The sequence below is a fragment of the Numenius arquata genome, chromosome 14, assembly GCF_964106895.1.
Source record: "Numenius arquata chromosome 14, bNumArq3.hap1.1, whole genome shotgun sequence".
Taxonomy (NCBI): Eukaryota; Metazoa; Chordata; class Aves; order Charadriiformes; family Scolopacidae; genus Numenius; species Numenius arquata.
In genome coordinates, this window is record NC_133589.1 from 5539851 (window position 1) to 5566469 (window position 26619).

At 40.7% G+C, this 26619-nt stretch overlaps 1 protein-coding gene across 3 annotated transcripts in view; it reads left to right on the forward strand.

Moving 5' to 3' along the window:
• The first annotated feature begins 1094 nt into the window (after positions 1-1094).
• Positions 1095-26619, forward strand: part of EPN2 (epsin 2) — a 55387-nt gene continuing 29862 nt past the window's right edge. For 2 of the 3 annotated variants that reach the window (XM_074158774.1, XM_074158773.1), the window contains exons 1-2: positions 1114-1228; positions 23134-23907. In XM_074158774.1, coding sequence (XP_074014875.1) covers positions 23313-23907 — 595 coding nt within the window. In that variant the 5' untranslated portion in view covers positions 1114-1228; positions 23134-23312. Of the gene's footprint in view, positions 1229-23133; positions 23908-26619 lie in introns of all 3 variants that reach the window. The other variant, XM_074158772.1, reaches the window with a different exon arrangement.

The window sequence follows — 26619 nt, forward strand, 5'->3', positions numbered from 1 at the left end:
TCCGTCTCCTATTGAGGTCAGTGGGAATTTTGCTACTGACTCCACGGGAGAAAGGGGCCGGGCTGTAAGTTTGCAGCGCTCGCCTTGACCTTCCTTCCACTTGAAAAGCAGCATCTTACAAACTGGATTTTGCTCAGAGTTTCCTTTGTTTTGTTATGCTTTAGTAAGGCAAGATTCCTCAGGAATTTGGGGTTTTAAATGACCAGTAGCACTATCCTGAGCCAGCTGTAACGCGAGTGGAGTCCTGCAAGCCAGATCCTCCCCCGACTCGCACCAACCCTGGCTGTCTCCCGACCAGCCATGTCCCATTTCCTTGAATTGTCTCAGGCTTTTACGATGGGAACAAATGAGACCACGAGCCTCCTCCAACCTGTGATGCCGGACACAGGTTTAGTCATTATCCGCCATTATCCCCAGAGGGGAAGGATGGGTGCACCCACCCACCCACACCACCCAGCTCCCCCTAATGAGTTCATGCCCCTCTGTCTCCCCTTCTAGAAGATCACCAGGCGTGGTGGCCAGAAACCGTTGTCCCGAAGTGTCCCCCGATCCCTATATTCTGTTCTTTTGTACTGGTGGCTTTGGCGGGAGGGGGAATGGCACAGTAACCGCACAGCGTGAGGCGATGGCGGCTGCTCCGTGGCCTGGCAGCCCAACCGGGGCCCTGCTTTTTGCGGGGATCCCGGCGAAGCGGGGCTTCCCCGCCTGGACAGCGGTTTCCCCTTGGAGACGAGAGCGAGGAGGGGGCTTCCCGAGCGTTTTCCTTCCATGAGATGTGGCAACGGGCTCCAGCAGGGACCGGGGCGCTGCCCGGCGGCTGATCCTGCCTTATTCCCCACTGGTGCCTGCCCCTAACCCTCCTCGGCCGGGAGGGCCGCGGGCCTGGCTGAGGAGACCGGCTGTGAGGCGGGAGGCGACTCAGCTGCCCCCTCAGCGGGCAGCGGTGCCGGGGCCGTGCCGGGCCGCCCGGGCGGAGGCCGCCCTTCCTCTCCCCCCCAACCCCGCGCTCCCCCGCCCTTCGCCGCGCCCGGGCCGGGGCCGCGCCTCGGGGGCGCGCGCGGCCGCCGGTTCCGCCTCCTCCGCCGCCTCCCCCCGGCCGCCGCCATGTTGGATGGTGCGTGTGGGTGTCAAACCCAGCGAGAGGCGGCGGCGGCGGCGGCCGGGCACCGGGACACCCTCTCCGCGCCTCCCGCGGCCCCTTCCCCGCTCCTTCCGCACGCAGCGCCAGGTTAGTCCGGGAGCCGCGGGGCGCTTGGGTGCGGGGCGGGGGACGACGAACGGATGAACGGCGGCGGAAGAGCCTCCTTCCCCCCCCCTCCGCCTTTCCCCTCAGCAGCGGGGTGCGGGGTGGGCGCGGGAAGGGTCCCCCCCCCGGGGCTCCCCGTGGAGAAGGAGTGGACCCGGCCGCCGGCTGCGGGGCTGGGGCGGTGGCTGAGGGCCGCGGGGCCGGGGCAGCCCCGGCGGGGGGCCGTGGTGGCCTTTGTTGTCTCCGTGGGGTGGGCAGCAACAGTTACTGCCCATCATGGCAGCCCGGCGGCGGGAGCAGGGAGCGGGGCCGCCGGGACCCGCTGGGTTGGGGTCGGGGCCGGGGGGTGGGACACACCATCGCCCCGGCCCTTCGCCTCTCGGGGTACGGGGTCCGTCCCGCTCGGGGCCGGCAACGGCTGGAAGGGTTTTCGCCTCCGGCCGAAAGTTTGGGCCTGGCTTCTTCTCGTGCCGGGCGATGGGGCCGGCCGCCTCCCTGGAAGCCGCCGGCGCTCGGGGCGGAGGGGGGGATGGCGGCGGCCTGGCCTGGCGGGGGGGGTCCCCGGCGGCGTTTGGTCCACGGTGTCCGTCATCTCGCCTCTGCCTTATTAACCTTCATCGTGACGGTGTGGGATTTATTCTATTTTTCCAGTAACGCTGTCGGTTTGGAAGATGTGTAGTAGTGCTTTTAATTATTTTTTAAGGGTTTTTTTTTTTTTTTTTTTTTTTTTAGTACATACATTTTTCAATCTTTGCCTGCAGTACATGCTACAGATTGGCCTTCGGTAATCCGTGTGCTGCATTATATTAGGCATTATTGTTGTTGTGAAGTCTATTGAAGAAAGAATTATCACAGGTTACCCACAATGGAAGTTTTCCTATTTTAAAGCCATAAGACACATCGATAGCGTTTGATCTCAGTTTTATTTGACCAAGGGGTATGTCATGCTTCCCCCCTGCCCCTTCTTAAGTATGGCATCATCAATGGTCTGAAAAACTAAGTTATATTTTAAATTTACATCAGTTGGACACGTTTCTTAATCTAGTAAGAAAATATCCTGAATTATCTACATACACATCCATTTTCAACAGGAGGCCTAAAAGAACTTGTTCAGGTTGTTAAGGTGTATTGCGGATGTTACGGACTGTAGAGGCTGACTGTAGGAGTTCAAAATGCAAATCAGGCCACAAGATTAAGTTTTATTATTCCCTCCACTGGAATACATGTTTTATGGTAATATGGAACTCTTGCATAATTCCAGTGTGTTGCTGTGTTGTGTGCGAGACGAGGTCATAGAAAATTGAATTGTTAGGATGTAAAATATGGGATGTTAGAATGATTTTTGATTAAAAAATACAAATATATAGCAATGATATCTTTAGTAAAATACAGCCTATTTAGGAAGTACTTCTAAATATGTTTGTCTTGGCTGATTCTCAGATACATTATTTTCCAATAAACTCATATATAATGTTTTATTGTGAAGAATCAAAACTTTTGATAAATTTTCTTTTATGAACTTGAGGTAATGGTAAACTAGCTAGCTAGAGTTTCAGATATAATCTCCCATATATTAAATATTTAACTATGTTATCAAAAATTATCAAGTACAAATTAACCATGAGTATGCATTCCTCAAGACGAATTCTGATAAGACCGAATTTACTGCAAGTTAAACTTCAGGAAGTTTGACTTAGGGGTGCTGATTGGAACTTCCTTGATGCCATAAAGTAACTATGTGACGTCATCCTGCTGTGACAACGGTTCTCCTATGCAGTAGCTTGACTTTTACACGTGCTGACGAATGAAAGCTGATATCTGCCTTTAAGAAATGAAATATAATGAGATACTAACAGGACGGACCTCTCGCTTTAGAAAAAAAAAATAACTGACCTGTTCCCTAGGTAGTAGCTAAGTTGCGTTGGATAATATTTGGGCAAGAAAAGTCCTATCTGTGAGTTACTGGGTGGTCCTGTCCTAATAGGAGAAGAGGTACCCGAGACCTGGCTGTCGGCTACCTTGGATGGTAATGTTCATGTTGTTTTTCACGTCTATTGCTCTTACAGTCATTTTTAATGAATAGTTGACAAACATCTGATGTCCAGTGCAAGCAGTGCTGTATAATGCAATGAGCATAAATGAATTCAGCTTGTACTGGCCGCATCATTATTTACATAACTGGTTAATCATGCTAATTTTGTTCCAGCTGTCAGCCATTTGATTGCTTAAAAACTTGGAGCTTTTAAGAAGCCTCAAATCTTGGATCACTGCTGTGAAATGCCAAAGGCCTAATTTGTTACTTCATAAAATGCTGATAGTCTTCCTTGATACAGAAATTGGTGTTTTGGTTTTTTGGGGTGTTTTTTGAGAGAGAAATCATTAAATGATAATCTGTTTTAGTAGAAATACATTACAGAGTAGTTAAGATATTCATGATCTTGCTTTTCTTAGGTCTCCTATGTAGGATGGGGAAATGACTAGTGGTTTTACCTGGTCTAGAAGAATGTAAGTTATTCTAAAATCTTTATTTAATGACTGGTATTCAGGAAGCAACTTCCCAGTCTTCCAGTGCTATATTTGCAGAGCGCTAAATTGTCCCTTGGGATCTGGCTAATAGAAAATGAAAGGTGCCTGGTTTGTGTGAACGTCTGTAATGTTCTTTTTCCACTTTGCCTCGCTCTGATCTGTGCAGGGAAAGTATCGAAACGTACTAGTATCCTGCTGTCTTAAGTGCTTCAAAGAACAGCGGGTTTTTTTTGTGTATTTCAGTAGCCTGGCTGCTCATTAAGAAGGCATGAGACACCATGGAGGAGAACAACAAGTATGCTGTCCTCTAGAATAAAACCTGCTAGGTCTAATTGTAGGTCTGCTAGCATCGGTATACTTCAGTTTGGTTACATACTGGTATGTGCTGAATAGTAGACCATAAAAAGTCCCGGAATTAATCACTTCAGGTGGCCGTTAAATGGTTGCTAGCCTATTCTGGGCAGGTGAGGGGAATTTAGGATGCTTGTATGTCTGAATAAGTGAATTCAGAGAGGGTAAGTTTCAGAATCTAGAACTAGGCGGTTGTCGCAGTTGAGCCTCTTGGTGGGTGGTGCAGAAGGTAGAAAGCTACAGAAAAGCTGGTATTGCTTATTTATCATTTTGGAAATAACAGTTTTGTCTCTGGTTTTCATCAAATTTGGGATTTGGTTGATTTTATGACGGTGCTCCACACCATTGATAAAAAGCAAAATACTTGGATCAAACAGTTCTAAGGTGTGTTTTGTGGGTAACGGGAGGTTGTAGGCAGTTTTTAACGAGAGAGTAGCTTGAATTACCGAGATTGAGTTCCTTGAAACTGTAGTATATATGTTCAGAGTTACCACAAGAAGTCAAATGTGTAAATATCCAATAGTGGACTTTGTATGAATGATTCTACTAGTTAGAAAATTAGTATAAAAGTATTTTTTGTTTCCTAGTTGCAATGTCACCGACAACTGGAGATATTTACCAGAATTTGATTTGTAATCCTCTAATGTGTATTTTTAGATGGAAATATTACTTTGAATCGCTATGCTTAGTGAAATGCTTTTCTTATGTATAGATAATTTTTAGCTCTCTTTTTTTTGGGTATTGTTACAAAAATTGAACTTAAAAATCGATCTCGGAACCAATGCCCTGTACTGTGTTAATTGTTAATGGTGTGTATATCTGTTTTCATGTCACCCAGGGCTGTTAACATAAATGCCTCTGACTAGTGCATTGAGCTTGTGTTCAAGGTCAGACTCGGTCTGTTCGCGCTGCCTGTGCCTTGGCTTGTGCCCCGACTCGCAGGAGCCAGCTCTTTCCAGGTGGGGAAACACGAGTTCGCAGCAGAGGAGAGCTCAGGCATGAACAGGTCCCCTCTGGCAGCGCGAGCGCAGCCGGCTCCAGCAGCGTGACTGGGTAAAACCAGTCCCAGCCCAGAACTGGGTACATCTCTGCGTTGGAGGCTTCCCTTATCTAAGCTTTATGGTGGAGGTGGCTGGGTAAAGTTCTCAAGAATCTCAAACTCACTATGTTTCATTATCCTGATGCATACAATTTATTTCCAAGTATTCTCTTTCCACGGTTAGGAGTGTAGCTCCTTGAGCTGCCTAAAGTAATTAGTTGAAATTTTTGCATGAGGCCTCTGCAGTTTTCTGCCACACTGTTGACTGCTCCTGTCTTTCCTCCAAGTGCTGTTTTATTAATGTTGTCTACAGTTGCTGAGTCTTCTGTCATGTAACTGTATAATAAACACTAAATGTACAAGGCATGAGAAGTAGAATAACTCTGGAGGGTGACCCAGGCAGGAGAACACTGGCATGCAATCTGCTTCTGTAGATGTGGTGCAAACCTGTTTTTTCTCTTTTAGACTTCTCTCTTTATCTCCTCCTTCTTTCTTGCCCTCATAATTACCTTGTACTTTGCACATGTATATGTCTGGTTTAGTGCTTATTTGAATAGCAGTCCTGGTCAGGTCATACACGTTTCCTGTGGCGTGGACTTGATCACCTTTAGACCCAATCTCTTGGTGGATGTTCTTTTTCAATGGAAATTTCTGATCTTATCCCTTGTAGTGAAATATTAATCTGTGAATCATTTGCTCTTTTATGCTTATAGTGCACCACTCGATGAATAATACTTTTACAAATTAAGCAATAATATTATTTTTTTTTAAATTCAAAGCTGCTTATTAGTTTAAAAACATGCCAGGCACCTTACCTAGAGATGTTTTATGTCCATCCTTCAAGATAGAAATCAGAAGACTCACTTGCCTTGTTTGTTTTTCAGTGCAGCAGTAGTTATGGTCCATGTCATTCTAGAATTGACTACTTAAAGATAGATGGTAGAGTCTGGGGGTCGTGGTTGAGATGCCACATCTGTTCCTCCAGAGGAATTCAACAGCCAGACGTTGATTTAATCTCCCTGCAGGATAACCTTATAGAGACTTGCCTGCAGTTCTGAGGATGTCACTTACATAACGTAATACCTTCTAAAATCAAACGACCAGTTTTCATTATTTAAAGGCAGAAACCCAAGCAGAGGGAGATCTCTACTTCTGTTTGTTGGGCCTGTTCTCTTTCGTTGAGTTTTGCCACCGAGAAATGATACAATAGAAGTTGTACTCATGCTAGTTAAAAATGTCAGCATGGGTGACAGAGGGTGCTAATGATGTCAGGGATGTTCTTTTACGGTTTTTTTCTTTACTCACTTTGAAATCATATTAATTTCTAGATTTAACATCAATTTAGTAGTTTCTGAACCTTTACAAGGGCAATGGTCTTTTCATAGCTTTGCTTGAACAAAGACATTTTAAGAATCTTAATAGAGAATCGTATAATCTTATTACAACTGCTCCTGTTTAAATCACTTCCTTGTACTTAAATAACAATCTGTCACCACCTATTTCTTGATTGTAGTTTTTGTCAGATGCAATTTATCCCCCTCTGTGGTTTTTTTTTTAATTATTTTTTTTTTTCTGATTGTGCAACTCTTAGGTTGGCAAGCAATTTCTTTCCCAAACAGTTGTTCTGACTTCATTGGGACTAATCGCATGAGTAATTGCTCACTGGTGTAAGGGTTGTACAGTTCACAAATAAGACATTTGTTTGTAGGACCTCATGGACAAAAACCACTAAAATAACTGATATATACAGTTCTAATATTCCTTAGGGAACATTGAGTATTTTTAAAGGTAACTTCTTCCCCTGAGACACAGGCATGAAGACTCCCTCAAACATGTTTCCTTGTAGGTAGGAAATCTGTTCTCCAGTGGCTAGTTGCGTGTTGCTAACTGGGTGAACAGGCCCCAAGCAGCATTTTAGTTTTGTCATTCTCCTGATTTTGATTTATTTTTTTTCTTTTAATAGTGAGGATTTCTTCAGCCAAATCTGTTGACCCAATTGCTGCTGCAGCTGCCTTTCTACTAACTTTCTGCTCTTTTTGGACAGGGATGAGGCTTGTGACAACAGCAGTAAGGCATAGATGTTTGATCCGACCTATGAAATCAGCCAAAATATAAGATCATTAATTAATCCTTACCCTTTGGTTCTAAATTGAACTATTTTAACACGCCTGTGTGTTCTCTGATGGATGGTCGAGTAGAATGTACTTTGTCATGTGGTATATGTAAAGGAAAGCACTTCAATTATTATGTGAAAAACAGAACTTTAATGTTTTTAATTATTCAGTTAGCTAATTAATCAGTGAAACGCCCTAACATTTTGTGATATTGCTTGAATGTGACTAGTAGTGTCCATCTAGAGGGAGATCTGAATCGTGCATTACCAGCAGTATTCCCATCCAGGGAAGATCTGGTGAACCTTTAAAACACCCCTGCCCAGGTATTTCATCATTTGATAAAAACCTCTTTTTATAATGACCATTTGAAAGCATAAGATTCTCATCTGTTCTGCTACCTAATGAAATTGCCTTCTGAGCCCATGCTGGCTTATTGCAGGGCTTTATGATTACTTCTTGCAGTGATTTTATTTATTTATTTATTCCTTTATTTATTTATTAAAGGGCTTGGAATGCTTATTACTGATGAGAAGTGTTACTATTTTTTTGCCGCTGGTGTTGAGCAGAGTTCATCAAGTTAAACTTTGTCTACCAATTTAGGAGAGTGTTTCTCAAAGTGAAGATAATGCCTCCGTTGGAATGTTTTTCGACAAATGGCATAGGTGACACCAAGTACTTTTCTTAGAAGTATGCAAATGCAGATCAGAAATCAATATTTAATATTATAATTGTAGTTTTTGAGAAGCTCTACAGCTTATGTATATTTTTAAAGCAGAAATTTCTACATGCTACTCAGAAGAACAGATAATGAGAAGACTATAATTATTACTGGACTGTAATTATGCAGCCCGTGTGTTTTATACTTTTTCAGCAAAGGAACTGCTTTCTGAAGATTTTAAAAGATTGGTACCTAGGTGGCTCCTTTGAAAGATATTTGTGTTTGTATGTTTAGTGGTTGTTTTAGAAGATTTAATAAGGAAGTAAAATACAGAAATGTTTATACTTGGTTTTACTTGGCTTTCAGAATTCTTAAATTTTAGAGAAGCTGAAGGATAAAAGCTAGTGTGGCAGCAAAATCACTTTTAAACTATTTCATTGCAGAGAAGCACTGAGGTATATCATCAAAGGATGTGAGGGTTTTTTTTAGTCTGCAAAACTGCTTAAGTGTTGCATTTAAAATTTACAAATCACTGACCCTTTTGTGAAACACTGAGACAGACTGAAACGTCTGGCTTTTTTTACGTTTGACTACCTAGTGAATAATCTGCTTTTGCCTATCCTGCTGGTTTAAGCACACTGAATGGTATAACTGACATTTTGGTGTCTATCTGCCAACTAATAGTGTCTGCATATACTTAATTTCACAACAATATGTGCATATGATGCCTCTAAGAGAGTATTTACATTGACTTTAAAAGACAGAACGTGTTCTAGAACTGAACATGTGTGATACTGGGGTGGGCTTGGAACTCTCTGCTGACGTTGGAGGCTGCTGAAGTGTTGAAGAGGTGAAGAACAGCAGGATAGTTTTCATGTTTATCTTCATTATACTGGTGTTAATATGCTTTATGAGGGGCTTTCTGTTCCACACTTTATGGTTTGGATCAAGCAAAGTATGTAAGCACGTACTTCCCACGTGGGAGGGATCTGTGGATCTGGGACTGGTCATTGACTTACAGTCCATGCCCAACACGGCACATCGTTTCTTAGTGCTGTTAGCTTTTCAGGTGTAAATGCAAGAAACGTGCTGGAACATCCTGAATGCAGAAATATTTTTGTTATGTACATGCCGGCACAAAATTGTGTCTGGATTTTGGATGCCTTGGGACAGAGCCAGATTTTTATTTTTTTTTTTTTATCAGCTCGGATAGTGTATATAATACTACAGTGCCTTTTCCTGTCCCTGGAAATACTGATTTTTAATTTTATTTTAAGAATGGATATAATTTTCTTATTAAGATGAAAAATAAACTTTAAAGGAGGAGGAAAGTCTGTGCTTGTTTTTTTTCTACCCCCCTTGTTTTTGCCTTTCCTCAGTTTCTGCTTTATAGAAAGGCCTGAAATATGCCATCAAAACTTTGACTCTTTTGTCTCACAAATTCAAAGTTGAGAAATCAAGCAGTGGAAGGTGGGTTGGGGTCTGGAGGTAGTGGGAGGAAGAGAAGGGGAGAAACATGCTGGTATAAGTTGCCTTGGTATTGGCACAAGGTGGAACTTTCACCAGGCAGCAGGACTGGTAAGTTATGTGTGTGTGTCTGTGTAGATGCGTGTATATATAAACCAGAGCTTTAGCTGATCAAATCTGTAATGGTAATGCCATTGGTACAGGCAAAGCTCAAACCTTTACAATTAAAAAGCATTCAGTGCCTATCAAGCTGCATGAAACGGATGTGTCTTTAAATGCTGTAAGGCTTGTGCTTCTCTGAAACCAGAGTAGTCTTTTGTCAAAACTCCTATTTTAACTGTTTTAATAAAATATGGTGTCTTTTGCATTTTCTCCTTTCATGGGAAACCAGAGTAGAAGAGAATTAAGCCTTGCCTGCTGCTTACATGCTAAACAGATGCAAATAAGAGCCCCCTCCCTTCTGGTTGCATCCTCTCTCCTCATGGGTTTCTACATTGTTTTGATTAAAGCGGTTCTATTGCCAACTCCCAGCCCAGAGGGCAGGTGAGAGGAAAAAAATCCCTGATTACAGTTCAGTGATTAACATATCTTTTTGAGTTTGTAATGTCATCATTTCACAGAAAACAAAGTTCCAGCAGCATCAGAGTATAGGGTTGTCAGGAAGGCAAACATCAAAGTGGAAAAAAAAAAAAAAGGAGTTTATTTAAAATATAGTAGAAAGACTTAAAACATTCGTGCTAACCTATGAGAGCTATTAAAAATTTAAAAAAGCCTTTGAAGCTAAGCATTAAAGATTTAATAGTATTAATTGAATTAAGCCGTGGGAGTTAAGGATATGTAGACACATGTGTAAGTGTATGTATTCTAAGACATTATCTATATTAAGGAAGCTAAGGTATTGAGAGTTGAATTAATTGTACTCGGTTTATAAAGGCTACCTTAACAAAAACCTTTTTATTCTTGGACTTAATTACACTAGACACCATTATAACTGAAAGTGTAAACAAAAGTGCAATGTACTTACTATCGTTTTAAAACCAGCAGTGAGGCAGAGAAGACCAGACTTGGCATACCCGAACAAGGCAAAACAAGCAGAGTACTTTCTAATCTACACTTTAAGGATAATTTTGTTTCTTCATGTTATTAAGTCTGTTTTTTTTTTAAAAAAATTAAGAATAAATACCTTTTTGCTCTTATGAGAACGATAACTTAAAACCATTGTACTCCATAATATGGTTTCGTCCCTCCTCTTTTACCCCAGGATTCTCTGTAGTTGCAGGCACAAGTGTGGGCTTTTTTTGGTAGCAACGCTTTCATGTTAGTTCATAATGTGTTTTCCCTTAAGATTGACTGATTTTTGTCATTTTCAGCTTTTCTTATGTTTAGAACTTTCCACTGTTCAGAAAACTCCTTGCTGGAGGAGGAAGATGGTCCCTCCATAGCTTTGTAAACAGATAACAAAGGAAAAATCAGAGTCAAATCTCTGGCACTGTAACAATTGCAGTAGCCTGGTGTTGAGGGAACAACATGTAGGGATTTCTGGGTTGTTTTTTTTTATTTGCAAATTGAAAACTCAATTTAAAACTTACCATATTTGACCTGGACGTTAATGAGCAGGGAGAAGCCAGGTCCTTACATTGTTTGCAGAATAATGAGCAATGAAAGCTTCTTGAAAGTGTGCAGGTGGCTTGGCTGAGGAAGCTGATGTCCAGAGGGGAGCAACACCAGACAGGATTTGATTGGGATGGAAATACCAACCTCATCAAGAGGGATAACAAAATTGAGGGTGATCTTAGTACATTTCATTTTTTCCTCCTTCAGGAAGATGGTTGCTGACAGCGTAGGGCAGGTTGTTTGAGCTCTTCTTGCTGCAAATGTAGTTACTAAATGATTCAGCATGATACCGTACCCACGCATTTTAGCAATATTGATGAATTCATTACCCTTCTGTTAGCTGATGGATGTTAATGGGCTAGAAATTCTTCTGTGCATTTGGACTAGATGGAATGCTCTTGAAAAATGATTAGAAAATGGAGTGGGTGAGGTTTTAAGTCGCTGTCTTGTTCTGTTTATAAATCTAAAGAGAGAATGTTTTTAATGACTTCCCTTAAAACAGTGGTTTAAAGAATAATCAACAGTGCAGGGGTATCAGACAGCTATGGGAGGTACAGATAGTAGTAGTACTACACAGGGGATTTACTTGCCTTTTTTTTTTTATTTTTACGTGTCTCAAGCTATAATCAGCTGCTTCAGAAATATCAGAGGCTTGAATTTTGGATTATACATGGTAGGTATTGTCTTCTACAGTTGGACTTCTTACAGAGTATGTGGAATCCTAAGGACATACACTGAGTTGCTGGTTGCAGAGTATCAAAGCCAAGAGGGTATAACATGTTCTGTGCAAGAGCCCACTGGAAGAAAATGACCTTTAATAATGGAACAGGCACAGATGCTTTTTGGTAACAAGTCTTTGTCATCCTCTTTGAGAAGAGCAAGCTAACTCCCACTCAAATAATTTTCCGTCTAAATATCCAGAATAGATAAGAGAGTAGGTAGAATATTACTGCTGAAGGATAGATTCAGAAGGAGAGAGGAATTGTTATGATGACAGCTGAAAATTTCTGTATATCTGCATGGGAGAATGTGGGATTCACAGGCATCTTCCAGCCAGATTTTTCTTTTCCTAGTTCCACAGAAATCGACAAAATAATAATAAACCAAAATAGTAACAAATCTTTGCATTTGTGTGTAGGAATGATTCTTGTTAGTGCCTGAATCAAGGAATTGGAAAGTATTAAGCAGCATAACGAAGAAAAATCCTTATATCAAATATGCTGATTTTTTTTTTTCTTGGTCTTTTAGTGACTCACTTCCATCAAAGATGAACGTAAGAATATAGCTCAAAATCAGGAACTGGGGCAGCACAGAAGTAGAGCAAAGTGACTAGCAGTGTTTTTGAGTGCTGTTTCCTGGTAAGCATGACCCAGACTAAATCCAGGCTGCTGATGGCAGGGTTGCTGTGCCCTCTCCTCTGACTACACATACCTTCTGCCCCGCAGCACTCCTTGGGATGGAATTGATTCTCCTGCCGAGGCGGTAATGTTAGACAGCTCTGTTAGGAAGAGAGAAAAGAGGTAGGGTTGTTTGGAAAAGATACTGAAAACTCTGTGGTGTGTACAGTATGCAAAGGTAAAAGATATGGAGGAGTAAGAGGGGAAGCTGAACAGCGAGTGTTGCAGGACAGACAGCGAAAATCAGTGTGTAAAAAGGGTAGGACCAAGATTTTAAGATGTTAGTCAATTTTGAAAGAGTAAACAACCAAATTTTCTTTTCTGTGGCTGTCTTCAACATGAAACAAAATGTATGTGTTACTAGCAGCTACATAGTAAAAGGAAATTTCCCAGAAAACCCAGTTTTCTGTTCCTGCACTGTTACATGCTAAAACCAAACCCCAAATCTAAGCCATCATCTTTAACTTTACCACCAATTTGAGCTTTCCAGGTGTAAGCTTTACATTTTGCCTTGTGAAATGTAACTGTAGATTGCTATTGGAACGGGTGTTACTTCCCCTATTTGTGGTGTACTTTAAAGTAATTAGAGTGACCTTGGGATTAATTGGTTTGGTGACCTGATCTGTCAGAAACCCCAGCTATCCATCTCCCCCTCACCTCCCCTGGTTTGTCAGATCAGCTCACTGAACCGATTCTATCTCCCGATCTGCCGTGAGGGGCAGGGAGGTGATGTGTGACGCAGAACAGGTAGGAGCGGGACGTGCCTTAGGGAGCAGCCCTCAGCCAGCTGAGAATCCAGTGTAACGTGAAGCCACATCCTCAGTTCCTCTCTCAGCCCAGCTGCTGGCCGTAAAGCCTAGTGTAAAACCCTGGGGTTTGGCCAAAACATTCCTCCAGTGGGGTGCATAGAGGATTTTAGGATATATGTTTCCTGCTTTACAATTTTACAGCGATTTAATCAGTCATGAGCATACAACTTCATGCAGCTTGATTTCTGAGGGTTAAACTAACCTTACACTAATTGTTACTGGTTATGATAGTTGAATTAAGACTGTGTTTTGACTTTCAAGGTGAGTGTGAGGTGGCTCTAAGGATGGCACTTCAAGTTTTATGCCATGAATGGACATCAGTGAATATAGGTAGGATATTAAATCAGTCTCCATTTTTTTACAAGCTTGTAGTTTGTGCTGGCAGCCAGTAGATTTCATTTAAACTGAAGAAAATAGTCGTGTTTTGCATGTATAGACAGATATGGCTTTGCACATCTTGCACTGTTCCTTGAACAATCCTTTTTATTAGAAATTCATATCATAAAGTATAAGTATTAATTATTCTCTTGGCTTCTACCAGTAGTAACATGGAGAGTTAAACTGTTTTTTTTCCTTCGTGATCTTTGTCATGCTGAGCGTTTGCCTTTGGCCTACTGAATTTATTAATGTGGTTTCATGTCTGTGGTGTGTAGGTGGATAGGAGAAACTGCACATGGTGACGTCTGCTTCATAATAATGAAGTGCAAACTGAATTTAGTTAATGAAATCATTGGGTAATTGTAAGTTGCAGGTACCTTCCCAAAATACCAAGTCTGATATGTGAGCACAGATATGTATGACTATAGTAGTTCTTGTCAGCTTTGAATTTTAAAAATTGCAATTGTATAAGAAAACACTGTGGCCTAAAGAACGTAGCTCACATCTTGTGGTCTTGCAAGCTTGTATTATTTGCAGTTCCTCTTGTGTTAAAGCTGATCTATCAGGGCTCTGAGCTGTTGGGAAAGAAGATAGAATGGCTTCCCTTTGGCAGGTGCCTGTCACCCAGTAAGCAGCCTAAGCGACAAGGCTGGACTTTTCTAATTAGTAATAAATTCTAAGACACATCCTCTGGCAAGAATATCAGATGTCTTCCTCCCTTCCAAAATGAAAATACAGAAGGAGAAGTGTCTCCTGCTGTCTTTAATTCAGTTGAAAATGCTACTCAAACATACCTGGTAAACTGAATTTCAACTGTTACCTTTTTAAGGCACACATTGGGTGATTTTTTTTTTTTTTTTTTAATTTTCCCTACTCTATTTGTGCAAATAAAAGAGGAAGTGCTTTCATTCAAGTAGGTAATCCCCAGAGAACAAATTCCTTTTGAGAATTTAGGTAGGTATTTTCACTGCTGTGTTGGATTAATTTGCATTTAGAATTTCTGGTTCAGTGCGTAATGGCTTGACCTTACGCAGTTTTGTAATTCTGCAGTATTCTGTTATTTATTACGCACCCGGTACTTGCTGTATTAGTAGTGAAAAATAAACTGAGGTCTGCAGCATAAAATGCAGGTAGTACTGTCCATGACACTTGACCCAGCCATAGAAGGAGGAATGTGTTATTTTTAAAGAGATGTTGTCAAAGCTTGTAATCCTAAAATTAGACCTGCAGTGTAGGTCGGATTTGGATCGATTGCGGTGATCTGCACGGCTCTCACAGAGGCTGTCCCCTTTCGCAGCACTTCAGAGCCTATTTGTAGTTGCTTCCCACACTGTTGATGATTCCAGCTGCGTTATGGGCTGCAAAGTCAAATGGAATTGCGAATGTCAAAGCACCAGCAACTCTGGGTTGGTGGGTCCCCCAGTAAAGTGACCAGGTAGCTCTGCCGTGTGGCTGTGAGATGAAAGTTAGATTTTTGCTCCTTCCCCCCCCGCTTTCTGTAGACTCTGTGAGTAATGAGATAAGCTCTCCATTGAGCTCAAATGCTGCCCTGGTAATTTAAGTAGACATGTAGTAAGAAAAGGTGTTCCAAAGAAAACTTAAACAAATTTGTGTTTGTAAATCTCTTCTACAGCTAAATGGTCGTACAAGCTGGAGTTAGTTTTTCTCTGTGAGTCTGAGGCGTGACTGTAAAATCAGTGTAGAATCTAACCTTGGGATTCATGAATATGCATAAATTTGAAGGAGAATTATCTTTCAGCATTAACTCTTTAAATAAAGAAATAATTTGGCCACCTGCTGTCTCTGAAAGCTGACCTTGTTCTCTCATTTGTAAAAGGGAGTGGAAAGCTTCCAAAACTTTTAATTTTGAACCATTTCCTCTTCTCAGAAATTACACTGAAGAAGACAAGCATTTAAGCTGTGAAAAATGGAAATTAAACCTTTCTTCTGGAGTTAACCCTGTTCTTCAAACTAATTGCCAATCTGTATTTGTAACTCATTTCCTAAATAACTTTGAAGGTTGAGGAAAGGCATTGATGGTAATTTCAGTGTCTTCGTTTTACTGTTTTATTCTCATGAATTGCTGTTTTCTCTGCTGTACAATAGCAAGAGAGAGCTAATAAGTGTGCTACTTGTTGGCTTTCATGTATAGTGCCAAGCTGCTTTGCTTCTCTTAGTACTCTTCTCCAGCTGACCACAATGTACACTTGCTCCTCTTCCTGTTTGGTTTTGGGAACAATATTTGTATTACAGTAGAATATTATATCGTAGGCAGTGTAATGATAGCTTCTGGTCATCCAGTTACTCTGTAAGAATTATTTATGAACGGGAGAGGGGGGGAAAGCCAAAGAGAATTAACTAAGTTTGAAAATTTCTCCAGAAGTGTGGGATTCAGCATAAGAAGAATCTTTCCTATCACTTTTTCTGGATTATTATATTCTTGAATTTTAAATGAAGGCTTGCGCTCCATTTTTTTTTTTTGTGAAAGATTTTTGGTTCCTGTTTGTGGAAAATGAGACTTCCTAAATGCACAGTGGGTTTGGATTTGTACGCATAACGAGCTATCACAAGAAAACTAGGATGTGAATTTACAGTGGCAGGCAGTGGGAATCCTTTTTCTTTGCCATAAATAGAAGCTGACTTACTGTTACGATTGGGGTTGTGTTTGAGTGTGCGCTTTTTGCTCAGTGCAGGTGTGGTGTCAGTGTCTGTCTGCCTGGGGGAACTTCTGCCTTAGTCAGCATCTGGCAACGCTTTCCTCTCAGCCTGGTTCTTTGCAGACTGGGAAGAAGCGCTCTCCAGGCCCTGAGTTCTCCGATTTATCCTGGAATAAGGGTCCTCGAGGATTGCCTGCCTCTATCATTCCACCCTGATAGCAAGGAGAGCAGATCTCTAGCTATTTGTGCATATTCACACCTTAGAGGTAAGGCACATGCTTTGGCTTTAGACATGTTGGAACTTCTCATAGTAGCTGCTTCAGCATGTCTTGGGTAGGAGAGGATCTCGGTGGCTCTTTACAGATTTACATTTCACTTACATTCCTCTGAAATTATAGCGGGGTGCAAATATCCCACATGGTGCTGTTTGGATCCCTTGATACTGAGGGTGTGCTTTCATAACACAGAGCTGTTCAGTAGCACGGCTGGCTTGAGATAGCCCACCTGTGCCCCCAGTGTTGCAGCATTTTGGTCTCTTGGTTGCCAGCATCGCTGTTGAGAACTCTCTTGAGAACCTGCTTGAGCTGTTTGAGTGTATTTTCTGGTGATGACCACAAAAATCTCTTTGTGTGACTGTTGTATGAATCTTTGGATGAAAACTTGTAATGATCTTCCTATGTATTTAGAATCATAGAATGGTTAGAGTTGGAAGGGACCTTAAAGATGATGGAGTTCCAACCCCCCCTGCCCTGGGCAGGGACACCTCCACTAGAGCAGGTTGCTCAAAGCCCCATCCAGCCTGGCCTTGAAAGCTTCCAGGGATGGGGCAGCCACAGCTTCTCTGGGCAACCTGTTCCAGTGTCTCACCACCCTCACGGTAAAGAATTTCTTTCTAGTATCTAATCGAAATCTCCCCTTTTTCAATTTAAAACCATTACCCCTTGTCCTATTGCTCCACTTCCTGACAAAGAGTCCCTCCCCAGCTCTCCTGTAGGCTCCCTTCAGATATTGGAAGGGGCTGTAAGGTCTCCCCGGAGCCTTCTCTTCTCCAGGCTGAACAACCCCAGCTCTCTCAGCCTGTCTTCATAGAAGAGATGCTCCAGCCCTCTGATCATCTTCGTGGCCCTCCGCTGGACCCTTTCCAACAGGTCCATGTCCTTCCATGTGTTTAATGAAATGGGGGATATTTTTATGTAGTTAAGAGACTGCCTCAAAATCACAGATTGACTGAATTAATAACTCTTTCCAGAAATTCACTGTTAATGCATGTTACTTACAGTAAATGTCTAATTTAACATAGATGTTGTCTATAATGTTAATTAAAATTTTATGCAAATTTCTGGTGAACTGCTTACATTTAATGTTAATTTTCACACTTTTTATTGGCCAATTGATATTGAAGGCTTTTCGGATATTTCCGGTCCATACTTAGCCGGACTGTGTATATATTTACCTTCAGGCTTGATATGAAGGGCGTTTTATCAGTGCAGACAAACCCCTGGTTTGAGTTTTACATTCCAAAGATCTGAATGGATTCTGCTGAAAGCCTCTGTATAGGTGGATTTGTATAGCTCTTTCAACTAAGTTTATTAAGGACTTTGTGGCTTGGCCTCATTTCTGTGTTAGTCTTAGCAAATTAAAGATGGTTGCCTTATGTAGATTTCATTTACTGAATTTAATCTCTTGTGAGGGAGAGCTCTTGAGAAGTTCAGTCAAGAATTCCTTTCTGTCTGCACCTTTTATCTAAAAAAGCACCATGAGAATTCGTGGGGGTTATTTGTATAAAAAAAACATTGGAATAGGAAAAAAGAAATGGGATATTCCTCTCCAGGTTGCCCTTGATAGTACAGGTAAGCTTCACCCTCTTGTCTACAGAACTCTATGTTTGCCGTTCTATCTATTTAAAGCTGACAAACTAATTATAAAACAGAGAAAATGGCTTGTAGGTACCAGGGGAGAGAAAATGAGGAAGACTCACCTAAACTGAACAAGACCAACAATTCCCTCTTCCCCTCTCTGCTTAACCGTTTAAAGAATTTTTTTTTCAAGCAGATCACCTTCTTCCTGTTGTTAGAAACAAACAGCAGCTTTAATTAACTAGTCTTATTTTCTGCTTTCTTTGCAACTGTACTGTTAAAAATGCAAACTCAGATTTTTGCTGAAGTTGCAAGTGCATTGTACTTCCTTGTGGTTTGTTGTGAGAAGTTAATTCACTGAGGTCTCTGGAAAAAAAGAAGTCTAAACGTTCTATGTGAGTGTTTGATCATGCATTAGGAATGGTTTCTCACTCTTATGCAGTAGGGATATTTGGCTTTTTGATCTCTTGAATCGTTAAGATAGGCTGTTGCGGTGTTCCACGACTTGTAATAATCCAGTAAAATGCATCCTTTATGGGGTGTAGAAGCAGAGTTTGTAAAGCAGGTACTGAAAAGCATACAGAGTTCTCAGTGAGAGGTATGCTACTGCCAAAATAGTTATCTCAAATTAGATCAGGAGAGGGGATAAAAAAAATTCATCATCTTTCCACCCCAGTTATACTTTGTGTTTTTAGTAGAGTAAAATGAAGTTTAGAATAAATTGTCTTTAGTGGTTTACAAGTAGGAAAGGATTAGAAAACATGTCTTTACATCAAGAAAAGGAAAAAATAGACATTAATGTGATTCTCATTAAATGCCTTTGTTTCCATGAATCAACGATACGAAGGTGAAGAATCACGCCAGTCAAATCTTTGATTTTCTAAAGAGAGAAAAATGCTCATTTCACTTAATCTGATATGTTACCTTCTTGAAACATTTGCTCTATGGTTGTTTTCCCAAAGCACTACTCCAGACTTACTCTCTGCTGGTAACCTCCTTCAGGAGCTTCACCCTGGCAAAGCTTCCAGTCTGGGGAATGGGGCTGCCATAAATGGGGCCTCCTGCACACCTCTGTACTCCAAGCTCATGTGCTTTTGGGTATCGCTTTGTTGGTAATTTAACTTATAAATCTTAAACATAAACCTAAGCGTTTCTCAAATATAGAGTTTCCAAACCGTTTCTGCTCTCAGTGAGGCTATAGTTTTTATTTTGCTTCTTGCCCATATTTTGCAACAAAACCACCAATATTTTTCCTTCATTTGGCTAAGCCTGTATGGAGAGCACTTTGGTTTCTTCTCTGAAACCAGGTGTGCAGGTTCCTAGTGTGTGTGGTGTAGTTGGTCATAACGAAGGTTCTTCGTTTCTGGTGCTGTTTTTTAGAGCTTGATGGCTTTATGTTATGTTTAATCAGCTCCTTCAAAAGTGAGGCCAGCGTTGGATGGTTCTTGCTCTTCTCACAGTCTGCCTTGCAGCAAAGCTTGTGATGGTGTTGCTCATTGATTTGACAGAAAACAAACCAGTGCTAAAAAGCTAATTTTCTACAAGACTATAAGTTGATTAGTTTTGCTGTGCTGCTGCGTAATTGCTAGATTTGAGGCGAGAGAGAAAGAGGAAGCGGTTGGAGGGTTGGGAGGCCACTGGGTTTGGTGCTGGCCGACCATTAGCTTGGGATGGCGTGAGAAATTGCACCCTCATCCGTGTGCCTGCTTGTGTTGTGATTAATTCTTTGGGTACTTATTTCATTGGCCAAAATTAGTGTTGTACTGTAAAACACACCTTTCCAAATATTATGTGTGGTATTAAACTGATTTTTTCAAAAGCTTATGCAGTTTTAACAAATAATAAACTTTTTTTTTTCTGTGGTTGAGGAGATACATATAGGTGAGGTGCAATTGCTTGTATTACTTGACTTTTAAAAATATTTTGGTAAGGTCTCTCATTCCTGGCCTTTAAAGAAACAGAACTTGTTATAAGACAAGAATGTTTTTCATAGATTTACAGTGGGTTAAAAGACAGGAAACAGGGTTAGGAGTAAATGGTTGGTTCTCACAATGAAGGGTTATTCCCAGTGAAGGATCCTGCCAGAGATCAGTGCTCTTGCAAATACTCCTATTTCCAGATCATTTCTAAATAATAAGGTGGCCAAATTGAACCAAAAAAAGACAAGTTTGAAATGAATCTTGAACTGAAAGGAAGGAAGGAAGATTGAGATTTGCTGAGTGATACAATGGCAGATGAAATGACCTCAATGCATTCGCATCAGGAGAAGAAATGACCCTGTTTCATGTGCACGAGTAAAGGCACAACTACCAAAAGTCAAATAGACTTTATAAAGTATTTGATAAAGAATGGGAAACCCAAAGCGGTAAATGACTATGTTGTGATATAAACTTTTATTACTGCCAAATGTGAAATGTAAAGTGCTTGGAACTGTGTATGTTTCAAGAAACAGAAGTGTAACAGATGCATGGAAAGACATCAGGGATGATCAGAGACAGGGAGCGGCTTCTAAACAGAGGGACTGAATTTCAGAAGAGGAGCCTCAGTTCAGGAGACGGCCAGTTTCTCTAAAATCACGAGTAACATAAAGAAGCTGAAGGTGACTTGCTCTTTGTTAAAAAGCATGCCCTCTGTCTACAGCTCAGGGAATAAATGTCCAAGTTTAAAATAAGCTGAAGTACCTGTTTGTGCAGCGTGGTCACTGCACCGCTGCCGCGTACTGGCTGAGGGTGAAACGGGAAATACAAGTGGCTTCACAAAAGGGGTTGGTAGAGACACTGTGCCTGTCGCTGGCTGGGAGAGCCTCCACCACAGGTTGCATCTAAGATGCCTAAGCTCCTGGTAATATAAAACAAGGGAATATATATGTTCTTTTCTATACTCTTTACATGAGGGTTTGTGTCTGAGGATGTTGGGCTTGGTGGACTTCTTAGCTAACTGGTTTAGGAGGTTTCGTAGTTCTCATGGTTTTGATTTTTTTCATGTTTTTTACAGCTTTTCTGGTTGGGTGATGTGCTCAGTCCCTATGGGGGGGTTGCATTTTTCTGATCTGGGATCCATATCATCAGTATAGCTGTGTTCATGTTTAGGTTGGCACTTGTTTCCTCTGCTGGCTCTGGTTTTACCAGGTAAAGAAGTTATTGCCTGCAGCCTGCTCTCAGTTCTTTGTGACCATCTTTCTACCAGATGCTGCCACCTCCTTGCATAACTTGTTTCAGCTTTGTCTGTGAACTCCATTATTGACCAAAAAAAAAAGTGGTTCAGGTTAAGTAAGTGGTATGTATATGTTTGGGGGGACGTTAATTTGTTTTATTGGTGCCCCAGCTTTTGGGAGTGATACATTAGAGAGAGACCACAAGGGTGGGTGAGCCAGCAGGTTTGGACAATGTTAACGTTTGGAGAGAAGAAGCAGTCATGAGAACCTGGGAATGTTTATATAGGATCACCCTTTTCAAATTCTGGGTTTATAATGCACAAACCTGTAAATGCCCTGGGAGAAGATGCCCCTTTTTGTTTCTGTTGCTATTAGCCATCTGACAAGAGATCAACAATCTTCTACAGCTGGCTTTAAGTATTGGGGAAAACACCAGGATGATGCAGTTTACATAAACTTTAGTGTTGATCTCATTTAAAGTTAATTTTCCATGGCATAATAGTTTTTTTATTCTGCCAAAAATTAACTTTAGTGGAATAAAGTAACTCATTAGGCTTGTTCTGTGGTAGTTGAACTTGTGCAGAATGGTTTTCTAGGACGGGATTATGCCTTTATGCTGAGCAAGTCATTATAGAGCTGCATGTTGTCCAGGTTGACAATTAATTCTGTTTGCGTTCTAAATGGCACAGTAGTAATTTGAAGAATGATAACAATGTTAGTCTTGAAACAACGTTAGTCTTGAAATCTGTGCTTTCCTTCTCTCCCCTGGCTTTTTTAAGTGATACTGTTGCTTCTGGGGGGAGTTTGGAGGAATGTTGTTAGAGGACATCTTGAATGCACAAGCTTGGGTAACGTGGCAAGTTCCGTTATAGAATCGGTGCTTAGTGTTCATGCAACTGGTGAATATCAAAGACTATTCTGTCTTAATGCAATAGCAAAATCTGCCAGTTTACTCAAGTAGTGTATTCTAAAGCTTAATAGGCCTCTGTTTACTTGAAACAGTGACCTTAAATAAATAACTTGAACAGCTTTCCCTCCAGAGCTTGTCCTTGGGTTTTCTTGCCAGTCATTTTGGTTTTACGATTCCATTTTCATATAATTAAAAATTCTTCTGTGCTGTGTGAAAGACACGTAGAGCAGAAACTATAGATCTGATGAGTGTTGTCAAATGTACAAAGTAAATACATTTGGGAAAAAAAAAAATATTCCCCTCTAATCTGCCTAGCATTAAAGGTCACCTTGAGTTGGAATGCGTCGTTCTGGTGCTTGGTTCTCTTCCCTCAGCTGGATGCAAGGCACTATTCAAGATCTCTGCCCTGAAACTGAGCCTGCTTTAAACTTACCTGAAGTTTCAGAAATTGCTTGGTTAATTTTTAGGAAGTTTGCCGCTTCTCTCAGTACGCAGATTCCTAGAGCAACGGTAGCAAACTGCAGTTGTCAACTGCCAGAGGGAAGCTAATGGATGCAAAATAGGGAATTTCTACTGTAGTTCCACCTCAGCTCTGCAAGCTAGCATCGGAATTTCTGTAATTAAAAATTCTAGGTAGGTTTTACCTTGTTGGAGACTAAATCCATAAGTCGTTTCTTGGACTTTGCTTCTATTTTACTTTTCAAATTTTGCATTTGCATCAGCATGGATGTTTCCTTGCTTTGGTCTTGTTGAGCTGTTCAGGTTTTTAATCTTCAACATTTAATATTACTTGTGAGAAGAGCAAGTTGTTTTCAAAATCAGATGTCCTGAAGAAATCCAGGGAGAAAATTCATCAGTTAACTCTAGCAAAATGTCTCAAAGGTGTATATAGATTGCTTTCCGTGTAGAATTAATTAGAGACGCAACTAACGTGCTTTGTTTTCTTTCCTTACTCAGGTTATGCTTTTCATTTTCTCATGTCATTCTCTTGAAGAGAGGAAATGATTGCAGTGGAACGTGTTACAAATCAGCCACTGATACGGAGCCTTCGCAGTTCAGAAACGTTCATAGAAGAGCAAATATAGCCCTTTTTTGTTTGTGTTCTGGAATCTGTCTTGTTAAAAAGGGAAATAAAAATGACGACTTCGTCTATTAGACGGCAGATGAAGAACATTGTGAACAATTATTCAGAGGCCGAAATAAAAGTTCGGGAAGCGACCTCTAATGACCCTTGGGGTCCCTCCAGTTCTTTAATGACTGAAATAGCCGACCTGACTTACAATGTTGTGGCCTTTTCTGAAATTATGAGCATGATCTGGAAACGACTGAATGACCACGGCAAGAACTGGCGACATGTATACAAGGCCCTTACTCTGTTAGATTACCTGATTAAAACTGGTTCCGAGAGAGTGGCGCAGCAGTGTAAAGAGAATATTTTTGCTATCCAGACGTTGAAAGATTTTCAGTATATTGATCGAGATGGTAAAGACCAGGGCATCAATGTGAGGGAGAAATCCAAGCAGCTAGTGTCCCTTCTGAAGGATGATGAGCGACTCAAGACAGAGAGGGCCCAAGCCCTGAAGACCAAAGAACGCATGGCTCAGGTGGCCACTGGAGTGGGTAGCAATCAGATCACCTTCGGCCGAGGCTCCAGTCAGCCAAACCTATCCACCAGCTACTCGGAGCAAGAATATGGAAAGTCTGGAGGATCCCCAGCATCTTACCATGGCTGTAAGTACAAGCAAGCACGCATAAAAGAAGTTTTTTTTTTTTTTTTCCTTTTGAGAAATTGTGGTTTTCTGATTTGCCATTGGGCATGAGAGTAAATGGTGCCTGTTAGGAGGATTAATACGCTGACTGCAAAGGGCTTTTTGCAGTGGCTGAGTCTTTGTAGGTCTGCTTGGTGGCACTAATGTCTTCAAATGACTGGTTAAATGTTTATTTTGTAGAGAATGTGTGTGTTGACGTAAATCAATTTAAAAAGCAGTTGTTTACTGTCAATTCCCAAAGGTAGCATTGTCAAGCTGCTTTTGTGAATGTGTTCAGTGTTTGATGTGATAGGCCCCTAGTCTCAGTAGGGAGATTGTTAATGGATTTTTTGGTTTGTTTCTAGTTTTAAAATGAGTGCTTGAAAATTTGTTGTGTTGAGGGTTTTTTTGTTAAATATAATTCAAGAAAAAAAATAGTAACATAGAGTATCTTCTGGATCACTTTGCTAGATATTTTCTTTATGTTGCTGCTGTTTTGTTTTAGGAAGAACATTGGTGTTTGATTTCCTTTATTGCTTGCTCAGCAGTTCTTGGAGGAATAACTCTTTGAATATATATCAGTGTTTAAATATTTAAACTATCAGCATTTGGTATGCAAGTATCCGTACTAAATACTATATTTCATTCTTTAAAAAAAATACAATGATGCGGGAAGAATGGATTCTTTATACCACTGCTTGGGGGAACTCCCTGTCATGCTAGGAAGAGGCCTGATTTGGCACTAAATCCTTCTTAATGTAAGTAATGATCTGATGAAAGCTGCTTTGGCTGGAATGTCGGTGGTTGTGGTCTAATTCTGAAGGAAAATCTTTTCTTTAAATGAATGCTTACAGTGTGTGGAGGACTGTAACTGAGCCAGTGTGGTGAATCGATTGAGCACCAGTTTTAAGAATCTTAAGTTTGTCATGTCCTGTGTCCCAAAGTGCTTCTCAAATTATAAATACGGGAATGGTGTCAGTACCCCTGACAAGTACAGACATTTTCTGTGGAAGGCAGTAGGAGATAGCAGGAAGATTGAAGCTAGGATGGGGAAAATCCCTCTCCATTTAAAGCTATGGAGAAGAGCAGGAAAAATTATTTTTTTCAAAAAGAAACTTTTTTAGGATGCGGGCTTCAGAAACAGTGCATGAAGGTTTCCGGGTATGAAAATTTTTGGTTTGTCTCTTAATTAGCAGTGGAATAACAAAGTCTTAGTTTTTCTGTGATAACCAGACTTGAGCATTGATTCAGTGTGAATTTTTAAAGAAGTCCGTGTATATTGTTATCACAACAATAACTTTTTTTTTTTTTTGAGGTATGTAGACCTCTATCGACTACAACAAAAGTTCCTAATTTAGGAGATAGCTTGAAATATTGTTGTTTTTAACTTATGCTGATGGATTGAAATAGTAGTCACTAAGGTATGCTGAGCACACCTTTGGTTTGTTCCACAGGGTTATTTCTTCACCAGCTCTAAACTTTAATTAGAGCATGTAACTATTGTTTGTCATGTTAAATGCTACCAGAGGCTTCAAACTATTCCTCACAGCGAGGATTGAGCAACGCAGGGTGTGTTTGTGTTTCTGAATTGACGTTCCTTGGACATTTTAAGAATTTTGATGGGGAACTAGATGTCAAGAAGCAAGTTTGGTTTTTGTTTCGGTACAAAGTGTTGATTTACTGCATACTCCCATTTGCCTGCGTATGACTTTGCTGTGTATTTCTATTTGCAGGATTCTTTTTGAGGTAATGATTTCTTAATCTTTTTTTTTCTCCTTCCCCCTAAACACGTACCTAAGAAGTTTTAGAAATCTCAGACTTTTTTTTTTTTTTTTCTTGTTTAGGTTTTTCCTCTGTTATAGACTCTACTGGACTTAATTATCTATCAGCAAAAATACAAATAGTTGTTAGTTTTTATGATCTGTATCTTCTGAAGTTTTAATATGTTTCTTGAATGGTTTAATAGAGTATAGCAAAGCAAACCAGCACCTTTCAGAACAGCTGTGCTAAGTGCTTCTGATAATGGAAAACTTTCTGTAGAGCTTTGTCCTTTATCCTAGGAAACGAGGAAGGAGTTTCATCAGAATCCAGACATTTAATCTGTTACATAAATGTAGGGTTATTCTTGTGCCTTCTAAATTTAATAGAAAAGATGCTTTTCATTATTTAAAGTGAAAGAGATTGTATCCATCATGTTTTCTTTTATTCTGTAACGTTACCCTTCTTTTGTTCTGAAAATATGGATTCAGTGAAATATGTAAAAGGAATTAAGTTATGCTTAGCTCCTGGGAAATACTCTCCTTATAACAGTTTTAAGATGCTGTAGTATATATTCTGGTAGAATTGTCTTTCATTCCTCTGAGCCTTTGAAGAGGAGATCAGAGGCATTTAGATTTGCAATCTATAGCATGAGATTTGCCTATTAAAAATGTACATCTACCTTCTTTGCTAAATATTTAGCATGTCTTATTAACATTCAAATCTAAATAAAGTTTGGGAGAGCATAACAGCCTTTTACCAACACAGCTAAACGAAATGTTTCATCTCTTGGTGTTTCGGTATTAGCAGATTTTACTTCTCCTTGCTTGATGCGATGGGTGGGGATTGCAGATTTTGAGAATTCTTAGCTGAATGCATTCCCCTTACTTGAAAAGATTTGTTTGGCTGTAAAATCTCCTCATTTTTAATAGTTTCT